Source organism: Chiloscyllium plagiosum, unplaced genomic scaffold (genome assembly GCF_037043375.1).
Source record: "Chiloscyllium plagiosum isolate Xiang-an unplaced genomic scaffold, Cpla_swu_hap1 HiC_scaffold_3, whole genome shotgun sequence".
Lineage (NCBI taxonomy): Eukaryota > Metazoa > Chordata > Chondrichthyes > Orectolobiformes > Hemiscylliidae > Chiloscyllium > Chiloscyllium plagiosum.
The window spans coordinates 148536782-148556361 of NW_028270141.1; the positions used below are offsets into that span (position 1 = coordinate 148536782).

At 44.5% G+C, this 19580-nt stretch overlaps 2 protein-coding genes across 22 annotated transcripts in view; one reads left to right on the forward strand and one right to left on the reverse strand.

The window, feature by feature from the left end:
• coq8aa (coenzyme Q8A, genome duplicate a) overlaps positions 1-10344 on the forward strand; it is a 76992-nt gene extending 66648 nt beyond the window's left edge. For all 4 annotated transcript variants that reach the window (XM_043687293.2, XM_043687296.2, XM_043687295.2 and 1 more), the window contains exons 11-15: positions 4024-4165; positions 5908-6015; positions 6268-6333; positions 7579-7665; positions 9630-10344. In XM_043687293.2, the coding sequence (XP_043543228.1) occupies positions 4024-4165; positions 5908-6015; positions 6268-6333; positions 7579-7665; positions 9630-9929 (703 nt within the window). In that variant the 3' untranslated portion in view covers positions 9930-10344. The remainder of the gene's footprint in view (positions 1-4023; positions 4166-5907; positions 6016-6267; positions 6334-7578; positions 7666-9629) is intronic.
• Positions 10345-16350: 6006 nt separating this feature from the next.
• The window catches only part of LOC122548528 (serine/threonine-protein kinase MRCK alpha-like), a 595544-nt gene continuing 592314 nt past the window's right edge, over positions 16351-19580 (reverse strand). For all 18 annotated transcript variants that reach the window (XM_087984221.1, XM_087984211.1, XM_087984208.1 and 15 more), the window contains one exon: positions 16351-18797. In XM_087984221.1, the coding sequence (XP_087840347.1) occupies positions 18666-18797 (132 nt within the window). In that variant the 3' untranslated portion in view covers positions 16351-18665. The remainder of the gene's footprint in view (positions 18798-19580) is intronic.

Consider the following 19580-nt stretch of genomic DNA (forward strand, 5'->3'; position numbering starts at 1 on the left):
TTGCTGAATGTGCACACATTTTCCACACATATATGAGCCAGACACCCCAGAGTCGTTGACCTCCCACATCAAGCACGTAGCACACTGAACCAGCTGGGCAGTCATGTCTTCACCCTCTTCAACTGTGGTGTAATCACTTCACTCGACCTCCTTGTCAAAGATTCCTGAGCTGAAGCCTCACTCTTCGATCTAAACGTCCTTAGAACCTCTTTTTGTGGCACGTCTGTGGACTCTTAATTAAGGTTAGAGGAGGAGGGAGGGAGGGAGATCCTACTTTGTAGGACCTGGGGTTTAGAACACACCCACTCTAATAGCAATCACTTACCTTCCCGACTGGCTTTGCGCTCCGTCTGAACTTCCGCCCAGCTCCCGCCGCTCTCTGCTGCTCATGTATCTTATGAGGGGCATTGATGGCTGAGTGATATTGTTGTTGGATCGTAATCCAAAAAGCAGGAGAGTACAAATCCTGCCGGATGGTGGAATTTGAATTCAATAAGAAACTGTAATTACAAATTTAATGATGTCCATGAAACCATTGTCAAATATCAGAAAAAACCATCTGGTCCTTTAGAGAAGGAAACGGTCTTTCTCACTCAGTCTGGCCTACCTGTGACTCCTGACCCACAACAATGACTCTTGATTATCCCCTGAAATGGCTAAGCACTCAGGGTTGCACGGGCACACAGAGAGAGAGAGAGAGAGAGAGAGCGCTAAGCGATCCCACAACCAATGGATCAGATGGAAGCTCTTCAGTTTTGCCACATCCAGTTGTGAATGGTGGTGGACACTTAAACAACTCACTGGAGGAGGCTGCTCCACAAATATCCCCATCCTCACTGTTGGGGGAGCCCAGCACATCAGAGCAAAAGATAAGGCTGAAGCTTTCACAGCAATCTTCAGTCAGAAGAACCAAGTGGATGATCCATCTTGGCCTCCATTACAGATACCAGTCTTCGGCCCAATTCAGTTCACTCCATGCGACATGTTTGGAAGCACTGTATACTGCAAAGGCTAAAGGCTCTGACAACATTCTGGAAATAATACCGAAGACTTGTGTTCCAGAACATGCTGTTCCAATACAGTTACACATTGGCATCTATCCAACAATGTGGAAAATTGCCCAGGTATGTCCTAGTCACAAAGTAGGACAAATCCATCTCTGCCAATTACTGCCCCATCAGAGTACTCTTGATCATCAATAAAGTGATGGGAGGTGTCATCAACGGTATTATCATTCAGCACCTGATCTGTGACACCCAGTTTGGGTTCCACCAGGGCCACACAGCTCCTGACCTCATTACAGCCTTGGTTCAAACATGGACAAAAGAACTGAACTCCAGAGGGGAGGGGAGAGTGGCAATTCTTGACATCACGGCTGCATTCGACTGAGTGTGGTATCAAAGAGCCCTAGCAAAACGAGAATCGGTGGGAAGCAGGGACAAACCCTTCACTGGTTGGAGTCAGAAGGCAGTTGTGTTTGGAGGTCAGTCACCTCCGCTCCAGGATATCTCTGCAGAAGTTCCTCAGGGTAGTGTCCTAGGCCCAACCATCTTCAGTTGCTTCAATTACATTCCTCTGTCATAAGGTCAGAAGTGGGATGTTCACCGATGATTGTTCAATGTTCAGTGCCATTTGTATCTCTTCCCAGCAGTCCATGTTCAAATGTAGCAACACCTGGACAATATCCAGGCTTGGGCTGATAAGTGACATTCTCACCACACAAATGCCAGGCAATGACCATCTCCGATAAGAGACAATCCAACCATTGCCCCATGACATTCAATGGTGTTACCTTCACTGAATCCCCCACATCCTGAGGGTTATCATTAACCAGAAAGTCAGCTGCTCTATCCTTTTAAATACAATGGCTATAAAAGCAGGTTAGAGGGTAGGAATTCTGCAATGAGGAATTCACTTCCTGACTCCCCAAAGCCTATCCACCATCTACAAGCCACAAGTCAGTAGTGTGATGGAGTACTCCCCACTTGCCTGGATGGGTGCAGCTCCAACAACACTCAAGGTGTTTGACACCATCCAAGACAAAGCAGCCCGCTTGAATGACATTACACCCGCAAGCATCCACTCCCTCCACCATTGATGCTCAGCAGCAGCAGTGTGTACTAGCTACAAGATGCACTGTGGAAATTCACCAAAGATCCTGTGACAGCACCTTCCAAAACCCACAACAACTTACATAGAACAATACAGCACAGAACAGGCCCTTTGGCCCATGATGTTGTGCTGAACATTTGTCCTAGCTTAAGCACCCATCCATGTACCTATCCAATTGCCACTTGAAGGTCACCAAAGGTTCTGACTCTACCACTCCCACAGGCAGCGCATTCCATGCCCCCACCACTCTTTGGGTAAAGAACCCACCCCTGACATCTCCCCTATACCTTCCACCCTTCACCTTAAATTTATGTCCCTTTGTAACACTCTGTTGCACCCGGGGAAAAAGTTTCTGACTGTCTACTCTATCTATTCCTCTGATCATCTTATAAACCTCTATCAAGTCACCCCTCATCCTTCGCCGTTCCAACGAGAAAAGGCCTAGCATTCTCAACCTATCCTCGTACGACCTATTCTCCATTCCAGGCAACATCCTGGTAAATCTTCTCTGCACTCTCTCCAAAGCTTCCACATCTTTCCTAAAGTGAGGCGACCAGAACTGCACACAGTACTCCAAATGTGGCCTAACCAAGGTCCTGTACAGTTGCAACATCACTTCACGACTCTTGAATTCAATCCCTCTGCTAATGAACGCTAATACACCATAGGCCTTCTTACAAACTCTATCCACCTGAGTGGCAACCTTCAAAGATCTATGAACATAGACCCCAAGATCCCTCTGTTCCTCCACCTCACTAAGAACCCTACCGTTAACCCTGTATTCCGCATTCTTATTTGTCTTTCCAAAATGGACAACCTCACACTTGGCAGGGTTGAACTCCATCTGCCACTCCTCAGCCCAGCTCTGCAGCATATCTAAGTCTCTTTGCAGCCGACACCAGCCCTCCTCACTATCCACAACTCCACCAATCTTCATATCATCTGCAAATTTACTGACCCACCCTTCGACTCCCTCATCCAAGTCATTAATAAAACTTACAAACAACAGAGGACCCAGAACTGATCCCTGCGGAACTCCACTTGTAACTGGGCTCCAGGCTGAATATTTGCCATCTACCACCACTCTCTGACTTCGACCGGTTAGCCAGTTTTCTATCCAATTGGCCAAATTTCCCTCTATCCCATGCCTCCTGACTTTCCGCATAAGCCTACCATGGGGAACCTTATCAAATGCCTTACTAAAATCCATGTATACTACATCCACTGCTCTACCCTCATCCACATGCTTGGTCACCTCCGCAAAGAATTCAATAAGACTTGTAAGGCAAGACCTAACCTTCACAAATCCGTGCTGGCTGTCCCTAATCAAGCAGTGTCTTTCCAGATACTCATAAATCCTATCCCTCAGTACCCTTTCCATTACTTTGCCTACCACCGAAGTAAGACTAACTGGCCTGTAATTCCCAGGGTTATCCCTATTCCCTTTTTTGAACAGGGGCACAACATTCGCCACTCTCCAGTCCCCTGGTACCACCCCCGTTGCCAGTGAAGACGAAAAGATCATTGCCAACGGTACATCTTGAAGGTCAAAGGCAGCAGTACCTTCATTGGAACAATACCAGCTGCATGTTCCCTTCAAGCCACTCACCATCCTAACTTTGAAATATATCGCTGTTCATTAACTGCCGCTGGGTCAAAATCCTAGAATTCCCTCCCCAATGCTTCAGTGGGTCTACTTACAGCACATGGACCGCAGCGGTTCAAGAAGGCAGCTCACCCCCACCTTCTCAAGGGGCAACTAGGGACAGGCAATAAATACAGGCTACATCCCACCAGTGAATAAAAAATAAAATCAAATATAAATCTGCATTGGCGCGGCTGCAGTTTCAGCATGTGGAAGTTTGTAAATGGCTTTGGAATTAACCTGGTCTTCTTCATTTCCTCCTGTAGGGAACTGGTGAAGGATGACCCTTTCTTTTATGTGCCGCGGGTTATTGACCATCTGAGCAGCAAACATATCCTCACCACAGAGCTGGTGCCTGGCTTCCCATTGGACAAGGCCGACGAACTGAGCCAAGAGATCAGAAACTATGTAATAATGGGGTTGGTGGGGAATCTCACGTGCTGCTTATGAGCTCAACCGTGCCTCGGTGCTTACAATTCTGTCCTCCTGTTCCAAAGATCTCAGCAGATGGACCAGTGTCAGAGGGAGGGGGAAGGAGACAAGTTGGATGCAGAGCTTTGGGAAAGTGGCATTGTGTAGGAAAGTGGTGAGGACAGTGATGATTGTGATGTGACTCCATCCCTTCTCAGGCCTATGGGAGAGGCTTGTGTTGGATCCTTGGCTTGGAATACTTGGTCAGGATTTACTCTTCATGCTACGTGGAAAAGGGAGGGAGTACTTGTTTACTTGGACTTTACTAAAGCTTTTTACAAGGTTCTGCTTGGTAGACTAATTACTCAAGTTAGATCACATGGGACTCAGGGTGAGCTTGTCAATTGAATCTAAAATTGGCTTGATGGTGGGAGACGGATTACTTTTCCAGACTGGGACCTGTGACCAGTGGTGTTCCACATGGATCGATACTGGGGCCCAGCTTTTCAGCATTTATATAAATGATTTGGATGAGGATATAGAAGGCGTGGTTGGTAAGTTTGCAGATGGCACCAAAATTAGTGGCATAGTGGACAGTGAGAGAGGTTTAGGAGAAAGTGAAAGAGGTTTTCTAAGATTACAAAGAGATCTTGATGAGTTGGGTCAGTGGGCTGAAGAGTGGCAGATGGAGTTTAATTGGGATAAATGTGAAATATTGCTTTTTGATAAAACAAACAAGGACAGGACTTATACAATTAAAAGTAGGGCCTTGGGTAATGCTGGAGATCAGAGACCACTGGGTTTTGGTACATATTTCTTGAAGTTTGCATCATAGACTGGTTAAGAAGGCATTTAGCATGCTCATCTTCATTGTTCAGACCCTTTGAGTATAGGAGTTGGGATGTCATGTTGAGGTTGTACAAGAGAGAGACTTCTTCTGGAATACTGTGTGCAGTTCTGGGCATCCTGTTATAGGAAGGATGTTTGAAACTGTAGATTTACCAGGATATTGAGGAGTGAGCATATGGAGGTTTATAAAATCATGGGGGAGTGGGTATAGATAAGGTATTGAATGGCAGGTGGCTTTTCCCTTGAGGTGGGGTATTTCAACATTAGGGGGAATATATTTCAGTTGAGACATTGAAAAAAGACGTGGGGGCAATTTTTTTACATAGATATTGGTTTGTGTTGGATGAACTTCCAGAGGAGGTGCTGGATGCAGGTACAGTTACAATGTTTATAAGACACCTGGCTAAGTACTTGAATAGGAAAGGTTGGAAGGATAGGAGTCAAATGCGGGCAGATGGGACTGGTTTAGATTGGGATTATGGTTAGTATGGACTGGTTGGACCGAAGGGCCTGTTTCTGTGCTGTGTGACTATGACTCCCTTTTGTTCTACGTGGATTAGGAGGTGGTTTCGGTCCACTGCTCATCCTGAAAGAATATTGCAGATGAAATAGATGTGACAGAAAAGATTTGTCTTATCTTTGCTATGCTTTAGAAATACTTTGTTTCTGTGACATGTTTTGGGAGATTTTGAATCACAGCTAAACAAACAAATCTCAGTGCAGCGCTTCCTCAGTACTGCAGTCAAGAGTCACTTGGATTATGGATTCAGGCCTTTGCAATAAGGAGTGATCCTACACATTTCTCTCTCTGATAGAAAAGTACTTGTTTGTGTTAGATAACTCTTGTTTGTGTGTAACAACAACAGCTTTTTCTTCCCCTTGTGCTCCAGATCAGTGAGAACATCTTGAGACTCTGTCTGCAGGAACTGTTTGAATTCCGCTTTATGCAGACCGACCCAAACTGGTCCAATTTCTTCTACAACCCCCAGACCGGCAAGGTGGGTACTGTTTCTCAGGCACACCGTGTTGGGTTGGTGCAGGGTGGTGTGAGCGAGAATGAATGGGACAGGTGTGAATGACTCCTCCCTGCTGGAGAGGGACAACCTGGTTAGGGTCTGGTGTTTATAGTGGAAGGTACAGGAGAGACTCCGGAACTGGGGCATGGAGCAGATTGCTATTGCTGTCGGTCAGTCACGTCCTAAAACCATTGCAAAAACTTTCTGGAAATGATTTATCTCTTTCACTTTCAGGTGGCCTTATTGGACTTTGGAGCTACAAGAGGGTTTGATGAAGACTTTACTGACACTTACATTGAGGTAAGAGATTCTAAAATACTCCCTTTACTGAAGGCTATTGGCATTTACAGAAGTTAGTCCCAAACATTTACAGCCCCTGATAGAGGGGAGAAACATTTACCATCTTTTATCCAGGTTACTGCCATCTGAACCACCGAAGGGCCCAGTATGTGATTTGTGGTTACTTGTAGCCACAAAAACCGAAATTACAGTGTCTGTGGAGAGAAATCAGAGTTGATGTTTCAGGTCCAGTGACCCTTCCCCAGAATGCCTGACCCTAGTTGCCCTTAAGTAGATGATGGAAAGCTGCCGCCTTGAATCCTGCAGCCAATGTGCTGTCAGGCCGACCCACAATGCTGTGAGGAAGGGAGTTTCAGAAGTTTGACTCTGACAGTGAAGGAGCAGTGATATAGTTGGGGATGGTGTGTGGCCTGGAGGGGAACGTGGGAATATACAAATTAAAAGCAGACCATTCAGCTCCTTGAGCCTCATCTGCCATTCAATAAAATAATTGGTTGATCTGTATTTTGAATTCCACATTTTCTGATGAGTCTTGATTTCCCTCTTAACAAGAATCTATCTACCTCTGCCTTAAAGATATTTAATCACCCCCACCTCTACAATCAGGGAGTTCCAAAATCGTACAACTCAAGAGGGAAAAACCGTTCTCCAAGTCTGTGAGGTGTCATTGTTCATTAAAGGAGATGGAATCTGTACACGGTATTTAAGATGTGGTCTCACCAATGTTCTGTATAACTGAAGGAAAACATCCTTACTCAATGTTCAAGTTATCCCATAATAAAGAATAGCATCCAGTTGTAGATGGTGGTGTTCCGGTGTACACGCTGCCCTGGTGCTTCTAGAAGTAAGTGTCATGGGCTTCGAAGGTGCTGTCATGGTGAATTTCTGCAGTGCATCTTCAAGATGGTGCATGCTGCTAATATTGCGTATTGGTGGAGGAGGGAATGGCTTTTAACCATGATAGCTGAGGTGTCAGTCAAGTAAACGGTTTTGTCTTGGATAGTGTCAAGCTTCTCTGTGTATTGTTGTGAAGTATTGCATCTCACTCCTGAATTGGTCCCTGGTTATGGGAGTTGGTTTTTGGGAGTTGAGGCATTACCTCAGAATTCCTAGTCTCTGACCTACTGTAGTCACGGCCTTTAACTGCTTCAGTGATATGTTATGCTCAATTCTGGCCAAGTCTTTGTATAAATCACTGTTGCACTGGTCCTTGTCTGTACAACCCTGTTTATTCTATTCCAACAGATTGTGCGCTCTGCAGCGAATGGGGACAGAGCGCAGGTGCTGAGCAAGTCGATTGAAATTAAGTTTCTTACTGGCTATGAAACGAAGGTAAGTAGATGTTTCAATAAAGTCCCCAAATGTGGCGTTCACATGTCTGTTGCTGTCCATGCACAATGTGGCTGCTTTTATAAATAGAGGAGCTTTACATAATCTCCATCTGCTGCCACACGCCTCTACTCCCCAGGACACCCTTCATTTTAAATTGGATGGATCCTATACTCTGGTCTCAGCAACTGTGTGCTTTGCAGGAGAGTCATCAGTTCCCACTCTTTAGCATTGTTCTTTGTGGTCTGACCTGGTTCTCAGTAAATACACTGCAGGTGCTGCACAGCAAGTTCAGACTGAATGAGCGTGTTGGGAAAAATTGGACTTCTAAAAGGGGAGTTCAGTGGAAGAGTGGTATGAGCTGTTGGTCTTGCTTTCCACTGAACTGAGCTAGAGCTTTGAATTACAAGTTAAAGCTGAACCTGTGAGAACTTACAATGTAAGGTTCTGATGTGATATAAGCCAGGTTTGTAGAGAAGCTTAGAGAGGGTCTTGCAGAGGTTTCTGGAGTGTTAATGGCGACTCTGCACGTAACTAGAAATATCAAGCTAACTGGTCTGTAGAGAACACTTTTTTACTTTCTCATGAATGAAGGATTAAATTAATAAGATAAATAGTGTGAAAGCCATCCTGCTGTTTCTTGGCAGTCACAGTCGCAAAATCTCTCTCTATACCTCGGAAGTTCACATCAGCAGGCATACTGTCCTGTCAGTCTCACTCTCTGAACTTCTGAGTTGGGGAGAGGTGTATAGAGGAGATTCGATCGATACTTAAAATTGAGTGATCTGGACAGAGGAGAGACCATAAGATATAGTAGCAGAATTAGACCATTTTCTCAAACCATTCTCCTGCCGTCTCCCGATCCCCTTCCTAATCAAGAACCTGTCTGTCTGTCTTTAAAACTGTGATTTGTCCTTCACAGCCCTCTGCAGTGATGAGTTCCACCGAGTAACCACCCTTTGGTTGGAGAAATTCCTCCTCATCTCGGTTCCAAAGGATCGTACCTTCCCTATGAGGCTGTGCCCACATGTCCTAGTCTTTTCTAGTGGAAACATCTTTTCCATATCCACACTATCCTGGCCAATCAGATTACTTCCTCATCCTTTTAAACTCTATATTGTACAGCTCCAGAGTCCTTAATCACTCCTCAGATGACAACCCTTTCATCTGCAGGATTATTCTTGTAAACCTCCTGTGGATCCATTCCAAGGACATCACATCCTTCCTTAGATACAGGGCCTAAATGTGATCTGACCAGAGTCTTCTACAGCCTCAGCAGTAAACCCCTGCTCTTGTATTCTCGCCCCCTCGAAATGAATGCTAACATTTCATTTCCCTTCCTAATTGCCGACTGAACCTAGACGTTAACCTTCAGGAGAATCCTGAATTAACTAGGACTCGAGTCACTTTGTTCATCAGATTTCTGAAGCATTTCCCCATTTTTGAAAGTGGTGTATGCTTCTATTCTTCCGAGCAAAGTGCTTAACCTCACACTTTCCCATGTTGTACTCCGTCTGCCACTTTGCCCGCTCTCCAAACCCATCCAAGTCCTTCTGCAGCCTCCCCACTTCCTTATCACACTGTGTGTTATCTACAAGCTTAGCAGCTATCCACTCAGTTTCCTTTGGTGGAAAGATCAGAAGTTAAAGAGCTTAAACTTAAAGTGACTGGTAAAAGAAGCAATGGAGACAGGAAGATGAACATTTCCATGCAGCGAGTGGTTAGGATGTGCTGCCTGACAGTGCTATGGAGCAGTTTCAGTCCAGCCTTTGAGGGGAAACAGGATTATTATCTGAAAAGGAAGAATATATAATAGTGGTGAGGTGGCAGTAACAGGAGATCAAATTCTCCTTCAGAGAGTCAGTAAAAGATATGACTGCCTTGTGTGGTGTAATGATTGTGATTCAGAGTAATGAGTGTACACTGAAGATTTGTATATGTAATAAAGAATTTTTTTTTAATTTGAGGTTATGCAAGATGCCCATGTGAATGCAGTGATGATCCTTGGCGAAGCTTTTTCATCAACAGAGCCCTTTGACTTTGGGCATCAGAACACCACCAAGCAGATCCACAGTCTGATCCCTGTCATGCTGCGACATAGACTAGTCCCTCCTCCAGAGGAAACCTACTCTCTCCACCGCAAGATGGCTGGCTCCTTCCTTATCTGCAGCAAGCTCAATGCGCAGATCCCCTGCAAGCATTTGTTTGAGGATGCCTACCAGAAATACTGGAGCAGAAAGGTGAAGCAAGGAGGCACCCCCCCTTAAACCAGAGCAACCTGTCCTCAGCACGATTAGGGACAGGATGGAGGTGAAAAGCAGCAGGGAGTGGAAGGTGCTCCTGAGCTAACCACCTTACTGTGTTTCTTTTGCTTAAAAAGGAATTGCAGAGACAGTTTTATTTTTAAAAACGAATTGAGAGTTCCACTGAACACGGGATTGCACGAAACAAGCAAGTGTGTGTTCTTCGATAGCAAAGGAGGAATAATGTTTGGGGAAAGTTTCCAATTCTCCTAAGCAGGGGGCATTTGGCAGCTTTTACTGTATTAATTAACTGAATTTGTATCATACATACTGAAGTGATTAGTGAGAAAATAATGAACAGTGAATTACTTTAGAAATCATCAATTTTTTTGTATACTTATCATGCTGATTCAATTAAAGAAAGAAATCATGTTTGTGATCAGTGGCCTCTGGACATCTGTTGTATATAGTGAATATTTCTGATGTTCTATATTTAATTGCTAACATCTTGAGGTTCACAATAAGTAACAGGCAGAAAGGGTTCCCTGCAACACTACAACTATCCAAGCTACACTGTAAATGCTGTTTATGAACTCCTGAGTGCTGGTAATCCAGCTTTTAGAAAGCAGGAAATGAGTTTAGTTGTGGAACTAACTTAGAGCCTATGACAAAGGAGCAGAATTAAGCTATTCAAACCATCATGGCCTGCTCCTGTCCCATCAAATTCATCTCCACATACGTTTATACTCTCCTATTCCACTGGTCCACGATCTCCCCACATACGTTCGGGATACCACCCATGCCCTCCACCTCCTCCAAGACTTCAGTTTCCCTGGCCCCCCCCCACACGTCATTGTCACCAGGACGTTCAGTCCCTATACACCTCCATCTGCATTAACCAGGACCTCCAAACCCTCTGTTTCTTCCTCTCCTGACATCCCCACCAGTAGCCTTCCACTGACACACTCATTCGTTTGGCTGAACTGGTCCTCACCCTTAATTTCTTTTTTGAATCCTCCCACATCCTCCAGACCAAAGCATGGGGACCCCAGCTATGCCTGTCTCTTTAGGGCTTTTGCCCGAAACGTCGATTTTGCTGCTCGTTGGATGCTGCCTGAATTGCTGTGCTCTTCCAGCACCACTGATCCAGAGTCTGGTTTCCAGCATCTGCAGTATTGTTTTTACCTCTTTATTGGCTACGTAGAACAGTCCCACCTGCTGGAGTTACACCGGCACCATTCCCCACCTTTTCCTCCGCTACATTGATGACTGCCAAAGCACCACCTCGTGCTCCCATAAGGAGTTTATCAACTTCACCAACACATTCCACCCTGATCTTAAATTCACCTGGATATCTCAGACACCTCCCGCCCCTTCCTGGACCTCTCCATCTCCATCAACAATGACTGACTCAACATTGACATCTTTTCCAAACCCACCGACTCCCACCCTGCCTCCTGCAAAAATGCTATCCTGTATTCCCAATTCCTCCACTTCCACTGCATCTGCTTCCAGGACCAGTTCCACCACAGAACACAGATGGACTCCTCCTTTAAAGACTGCAATTTCCCCTCCCATGTGGATGATGATGTCTAGTGCATCTCATCCACTTCCTGCACCTCTGCCCTCAAACTGCACCAAGGACAGACCCTCACTGGTCCTTACCTTCCACCCCACCAACCTCCATATACATTGCATCATCCTCCACCATTTCCACCACCTAAAAACACACCCCACCTCCAGAGATATATTTCCCTCCCCACTCCATCTGCTTTCTGTAAAGACCGTTCCCTCCGTGACTACTTGGACAGGTCCATGCTCCCCACCAAGCCACCCTCTCCTGCCACACAGGAATTGCAAAACCTGCGCTCACACCACCTCCCTCACTGTGTCCAAAGGAGCTTTCCACATCCATCAAAGTTTCACCTGCACTTCCACATGTCATTGTGTTCCATTGTTCCTGATGCAGTCTCTAGGGAGACAGGACACCTACTCACAGAGCACTTCAGAGAACATCTCTGGGACACCTGCACCAACCTGATCCCACTGCCCCCTGACCAAACACTTCATTTTCCCCTCCCACTCTGCCAAGGACATGCAGATCCTGGGTCTTCTCTTCCATTACCACTCCCTCACCAGCTGACACCTGGAGGAAGAATGCCTCATCTTCTGCCACGGTACCCTCTAACCCTATGGCATCAATGTGAACTTTACCAGTTTCATTTCCCCATTCCCTACCTTCTCCCCATTCCAACCTGGCACCACCCTCATGACCTGTCCTACTTGTCCATCTTCCTTCCCACCTATCCACTCCACCCTCCTCTCTGACCTATCACCATTATCCCCACCTCCATCCACCAATAACACTCAGCTACCTTCCTCCCCAACCCCACTCCCCAGTTTATCTCTCCATCCCCGAGGCTCCTAGCCTCATTCCTGATGAAGGGTTTACGTCTAAAACGTCAATTTTCCTGCTCCTTGGATGCTGTCTGACCTGCTATGCTTTTCCAGCACCCCACACTCTTGACTCTGTTCAGACTAAGTTTGCCCTGCCATTCAATCGTGACTGCTATGTTTCTCAACCCCATTCTCTTATCTCCTCCCCATTACTTTTGATCCTACTACTAATCAAGAATGTTGTCTCTCCTGAATTATCCCCTTAAACCCCTGCCCTTGCGGTTCCACTATCTTCCCTGCTAGGCTTCTCTTCATTCAACTCTGGCCAGCTCCTCCCTCATGTCCGAATTGTTATAATTCTACAGTGGATTCCAGTTTCTCCTCCTCCAATAGCAGAGTGAATTCTATCATCTGATCATCATTTCCCCCTCTGGGTTCTTGCACCGTGAGTTCCTGAATCAAATCTGCCTTGTTACACATCACCAAATCCAAATTGCCTGTTCCCTTGTGGGCTCTACCGCAACCTGCTCTTAAAAGCATCTTGTAGACATTTAACAAATTCTACAGAAAATTCTTTTCTTGAGATCCACTACCAATCTGGTTATTCCTGAAGAAGGGCTTATGCCCGAAACGTCGATTCTCCTGTTCCCTGGATGCTGCCTGACCTGCTGCGCTTTTCCAGCAACACATTTTCAGCTCTGATCTCCAGCATCTGCAGACCTCACTTTCTCCTGTTCAGTCCACCTGCATGTTGAGGGTACCTCATGCTAGTACCTTTCTTACAGGCCTTTTCTAACTTTTGATTTATAGTCATACAGCACAGAAACAATCCTTTGGTCCAACTTGTCCATGCTGACTAAGTTTCCCAAACTAAGTGAGCCCCATTTACCTGTGTTTGGTCCATATCCCTGTAGACCTTTCCTATACATATAAGAGTTGAAATGACTTTTGCATGTAACTATACCAACACCTATCACTTCCTCCGGCAGCTCATTCCAGATACCCTCCACATATCCTGACTATTGCGAGGAGGCCTGCCCGTAACTCCCATCAAGGTTTTTTTTAAACACCTTGAGGTTCCTCAATTCTTCCACACACATTTTATGTCTTCCAAATCTGCATCACTTCTTGTAATTGACATTTCATTTCTTTCTAACAAGGCAACTCTGCCCCTCTGCACATTTGCTGGTCCTTTCAGTAGGACATGTACTCTTGGATATTTAGTTCCTAGCCTTGATCCCCTTCGGTCATGTCTCTCTCCTATCCACTTCGTACCTGCTGATTTCATTCTTCACTGGGTGCATTTTAAGTACAACACCCTCAGTCCTGCGTTGACTGTCCCCCTTCTCACAGCTGCCCCCTTACCTGCTGCGCCTGAAGTTAGATTCATCCCATTTGCCCTTTAAGTTGTTCTGGGAAGGTTAATAACTTTGTTGAGCCCTTGCCTGCGTTAACCTTTTCCATGCAACTGAACCCCACCCCATCCAATATTTAATTTAAAGCCACAGCCCTAGTTATACAATTTTGCCAGGACTCACATTCCCAAATCATGGAAACAGAGACCATCAGAACAGCTTCCCTCCTTCCCCAGGACTGATGCCAATGTATCACGAAATTGACTCCATTTCTCTAACATCAAACGTTCAGCCATACATTTGCCTCTTTGACCCAATTTGCTCATGGCTCAGGTATAATCCAAACATTAACACCTTTCTGGCTCTGCTTTATAATTTACCTCCCAGCTGCTTTCATTCCCTCAGCAGAACCTCCTTTCTCTGTCTCAGCAACAGGATCTTCTTTAGAAGGGTCACTGGACCCAAAATGTTAACTCTGATTTCTCTTCACAGATGCTGCCAGACCTGCTGAGCTTTTCCAGCAACTTGTTTTTGTAACTCTGCTAGTGTTTTATGATGAATGAAGGAGCAGCCACTCCCACCCCCAGCTTCCAGCAGTCCAGGCCCATTAAATAATACTCCGCTCCTGCAGACTTGCATCACAAATGCGTAACCTCACATTTTCCCACATTATGTTTCATCTGCAAGTTTTTTTGCCTGCTCACTGAACTTGCTGTTATCATTCATGTCATCCTCCACACTTCCACATTTTGTCACTTGCAAAATTGGCGATAAGCTTTTCACTGTCATTGAAGTCATTTTTATATATAGTAAATAATAGCGTACCCAGCACTGATCCCGATGACATTCCATTAGTTACATGGAGCAGAGTGTCTGGGTTACTTACCCGTTCCCTGATACAGTGTAATGTCTGCAGCTCAGACTCCAGCTTTTTAACTCTGATTTGAAGTTGATCCAAGCTGAGACCATTTGGTACAGATGTGTTTACTGAGGTGTCCAGCAGTTCCACATGTTACAACTGCAGCACATCACCTAACCTGCTGTCTCAGTCGTATTTAAGGTATGAATTAATTCACTTAACTGGTCTCGCCTACATGTGACTTCAAATCCACAGCAATGTGGTTGACTCTTAACTGTCCTGGCCAGTGATGCCCTCATCCCGTGAATGAATGAAGAAAACGCTAGTGTCCATATTCTTTATACTCAAAGTATCTCTTTGGAGACTGCTTTTCCTTTTTTTTCACACTCTTACTCTTATATCCAATAAGCTATTTTAAGAATGAGTAAAAGAGATACCTAAACAAAAGACTTTGCTTTTAAAGACTAGAAATGCTCACCAATGAGCACATGACTCTAATGTAAGTTGTACAGTCAAGTGCTCTGTTGTACTAAGTTGGCTACTTGGGCCGAGCTCAGTCAATGAGAATCCGGTTTCAGCCAGTTCTTAATTAGGCTCCTCTCTCAATACATTCCTTGAAAATGTGCCTCACTCAGAGCTCACTTAAGGAATTTTAAAATTGAAAGTTTATTCACTTTCTTACTCCGTAAATGCATGCTGTCAGTCTAAGTATTATTAATAATGGTTATTAAACAATTACCAGAAGGCAGCTTTGTGCTACATACTTGTTTAGAATACCCCACACTGATTTCTAGGCAGGACTCCACAACCACCGCAGAAAGGAGCCTCGGAAATCATCAGCCCTGAGCTCCATGTACATTGCCACATTCTGACCAACTCTCACTTCATGTTCAGCTCAATACTCAGTGACCTTCTGCGTTTGCCTCACCTACTGCTTTTAGATTTGTCCCTCCTCTATAGTCACTGTTCCATAACTTTAGAAGTCTCCTATAACATACGTATTGAACTTGTTGATTGCTGCTCTTAGAAATGGTAACACCCTACTTGAGACTTTTTGATAGACCTTCCTTACCCTGGTCAGTCTTTCCACCTCTAATCTGCACTAGTTACTAAGCTTAATGTCACCTCTGATTTATCTCATCTAACAGTATTTACTCCTCAACTGATCAAGTGATTATATATAGGTATGAACAGGCAGGCAATGCAGAGATATGGACGATGTACAGGGAGATGGGATTAGTTAAGAATGGCACATTGGAAATGGTGGGCCAAAGGGCCAGTTGCGGTGTTCTATGCTTGTAATTTCACTGCAGTTTATGGGAGCTTGCTGTTTACAGTTAGAACAGTGCCCTTTGCTTCAAGTGTTTCAGAAAGCCCTGTGGAAGGCGTTCGAGTTATTTTACAAATCACAGCTACTCTTAAACAGCAGAGATATGTCTATAACTTACTTGCTATCCTCAAAGTGAGGCCAAAACCAAGACTGAGAACTGAAAGAGTTTTCTGGCGTCCTTGATTCATTGGGGCTGCACATACAGACTGGTCTCTGTCTGCACACAGGGAGAACATAAACTCTCCTGTCCTCCGCGTGCAGACAACACATCCTTGTTGTAAACCCCACAGTGTGTGTGAAAGGAATGAGGTGATAGCAGGATTCAGTGACCTCAAGACAGGCATTGCAAGGACAGACACATTGAATTTTGACTTCCTTTATTAAAACCAAAATTTCCACTCTCTCAGACCAACCCAAAGCAGCCAGAGCAGTGAGCTGCTTGACTCGGTCTGCCCCTTTTTTTCCACAGCTTAACCTAAAAGCAAATAACAATCCAAAAACAGCCACTTTTGGAACAGTTCCCTGTTTTATTGAAATACATCAAAGTCTTGGTTAATATTTAGTGTGTGTCACCAACATAAAATAATGGTGGCTGGTCTTTAATAGTCAGACTGCCCACCTTAAATATTCTTGTGCAAAAGAATCTACAATCAGCAATAGTTCCTCTTACAAATTAACCCCTAAAAACATTAAGGGCAAAAACTGAGTGATAAAGCCAAGCAATTAATTTAGTGAAGTCAGCCTTTAACCTAAACCAAAAGATTTAAAAAAAAACTGATTACATCTAACACATGCAAAACTGTACAATAATCTTACAAAAAGGTGGTGGTGGTGGTGGAGGGGGGGAGACCTTAAAAACTCTTGGAAATAAATGATATGAAATTGCTATAGTGAAAGGCAGGTCAGTCCCCATGGAACACCAGTAAGTAGTAAATGCCTCCTCCGTCCCCTTGCTCACAATTCTCTGCACAATCATGTCTATGATTCACCGTCAGAGTTTGACAGTTCCCTGTTGTCTTTTTTTGTATCTGTACATGTGGGAACTTGAGCAGCAGGACTGTACCCACCTCTTCCTCCTTAATCTCATTTAACCACAAGTTCTGCCATGGAAACAAAAATGCAACACAGTGACAGCTATCAGGGAAGAACTTTGTTTTTGCACTTTTAAAATCAGAGGCAAACTCATCTCAAATTTCACATCATTCCTTTAAAAACAAAAGCACCTTTTATTTTACACAATTGTCTCTGAGCTTTTGTAACTGTACGGAGTGAGACAGCAGTCAGATTCCCTTGTTTTTACACAGTCATCTCATGCAGGGAGTTTTCTTTTCCTTCCCTCGCTGTCTGAATAACTCTGACCAGCCCCGAAATGCTTACTGTCAAACCTGGCTGTGCATTAAACATCCTTTAACGTACTGAAGCCTCCTCAATAAATTTTATGTCTCTTGCCCTCCTCAGGTGCAGACAGTAACATGGGTAGAGGTTGACAAAAGCAAGAACTGTTGGGCTTGAGGAATATACAAAGGGAATGTAGGAATCATTCACTGACAAAAAAGCAAACTAACCATCAAAGCGTTCAGTATCCCAGGCTGTCTGACTCCTGGGTTTCTTCTCAGTCTAACAATACCTAAATATCTGGGGAGGGACTTGGCAAAGCAGACACAAGGAGCTGATATGGTAATTAATTCCACCTTCCCCAGCAAGTCAGCTGTGTGTAGTGTACAAAAAATATATAATGTTGCTCTAATATCTGGATGTTTAATCAAATACTGCCTTCGAGTGACTACAAAAAGGGACATTCTTTATTCAAACTAGATGAACAGGTCTCCCCTGAACTCAGCAGAGCCTTAAACTAGTGCACAGTCGTTTTTAATTTTGCAACATGCAACATAAATCAATGACCATCTACAATTGGTACTTTATTTACTGAAGTACAGTGCCTATAACTTTTCATTTCAGCCTCCACATCTTCAGTTTTTTAAACTTTTAAATTTCAGCTGCATCTTGGATACTACACTGAAGAACTATATATAAAGAATCTACCAGCAGGGACTGTGACGCCACACACAAAGTAATCTTTCCTTCAGTTGCCATTTCAACAAGTAAAACTATACACAACTTTATATATATATATTTATATACTTTATATATATTCTATATCACAAAAAAACTTTTTTGTGTGTTTTTCTTTTAGCAAAATAAGGTTTGGTGATTTGTTTGCAGATGTACACATATTATTGCAGAATAAAATAATAATTAAAAGAAGCCTGATCACACTATGACAGAAAGGAATGCCCTCTGTCATTTGTTGGAACCAATGGAAGTGATGATAGAAAATCAAGGCTGCGTTCCACCATCTGCACCCTACCTTCCCCCCAATCCTGTTTATTCTTTGAGAAAGTAACTGGCTATAAAGCTGCAATGAGAAACAACACCTTAAACATCAGCTTTACAATTTATGACCAAGATCCCATTTCTTAAAAATCAGAGGAAGTCACACTCCCAAGGACGCTATAAGAGCAGCTGATGTTGCTGTGTGAGGCAAGAGATCTGCTTTTCCTCTTTTTATGAGAGAGAGAGAAACATGATAGGGTCAGCAGGCAAAAGCTCCTGCCCAATCTGTCTATACGTGTGTGTGTGTGAGAGAGAGAGAGATAGATTTACGAGATCAGGCCTTGCTCCTGAATCCATAAACTTCTGCTGCCTTTTTGACGGATCTGCAGCAATAGCCCGGCACAGGTTGGAACAGCAGAGTAGGACTGGGTGCAGCAAGACAGAAGTAAGGGCTGATTTGTTAGAATTTCCAGAGCTGAGCAATCTCATGTTTCCCAGCTGACGTGCTCTGTGTTTTCCAACAAGAGTGACTGTGGCTTGTGGGGCGAGATGGGGCTGGGCGGGCTGCTCAGGTTGGAACTGTTGGACGCTGTGGAGTGTCTTGGAGAATCAGAATCCTGAAAAAGAACACAGAAGGGATTATTGATACAGTTACACAGTTGAGGTTCACTGATTGCATCGAGGGAACTTTTCTGTAATTTGCCTCCAATCCTTTCCCCACAAGCGAGTTCTAGTGGAACGCCAGGAAGGCGACAACCAGATGTTACCCTCTGGAATGTGGGTGCTACTGGAAAATATTGTCTATCCATCCAACACGACTCTGAGAAGTCAGCCTATACTGAGAGGCAGGAGTCAGATTGATAAGTATAAGCATAAACACTAAGACTGAAACGTCCCCAGGGCCAGACCAGAATTATTCTTGGCTGCTCCGGGAAGCGAGAAAGGAGGTTGCTAACCCGCTGGCGAGAATATTTGCTTCCTCACTCTCCACGGGAGTCGTACCAGAGGATTGGAAGGAGACGAGTGTTGTTCCTCTTTTCAAGAAGGGTAATAGGGAAATCCCTGGCAATTACAGACCAGTCAGTCTTACGTCTGTGGTCAGCAAGGTTTTGGAAAGAATTCTGAAGGATAGGATTTATGCCTATTTGGCAAAGCATAGTGTGATTAAAGGCAGTCAGCATGGCTTTGTGAGGGGCAGGTTATGCCTCACAAATCTTATTGAGTTCTTTGAGGAGGTGACGAGACAGGTCGACGAAGGTTGAGCAGTGGATGTGGTGGAAATGGACTTCAGCAAGGCATGGTAGGCTCATTCACAAAGTCAGGAGGTATGTGATACAGGGAGATTTGGCTGTCTGGATTCAGAATTGGTTGGCTGACAGAAGGCAGAGAGTGGTTGTAGA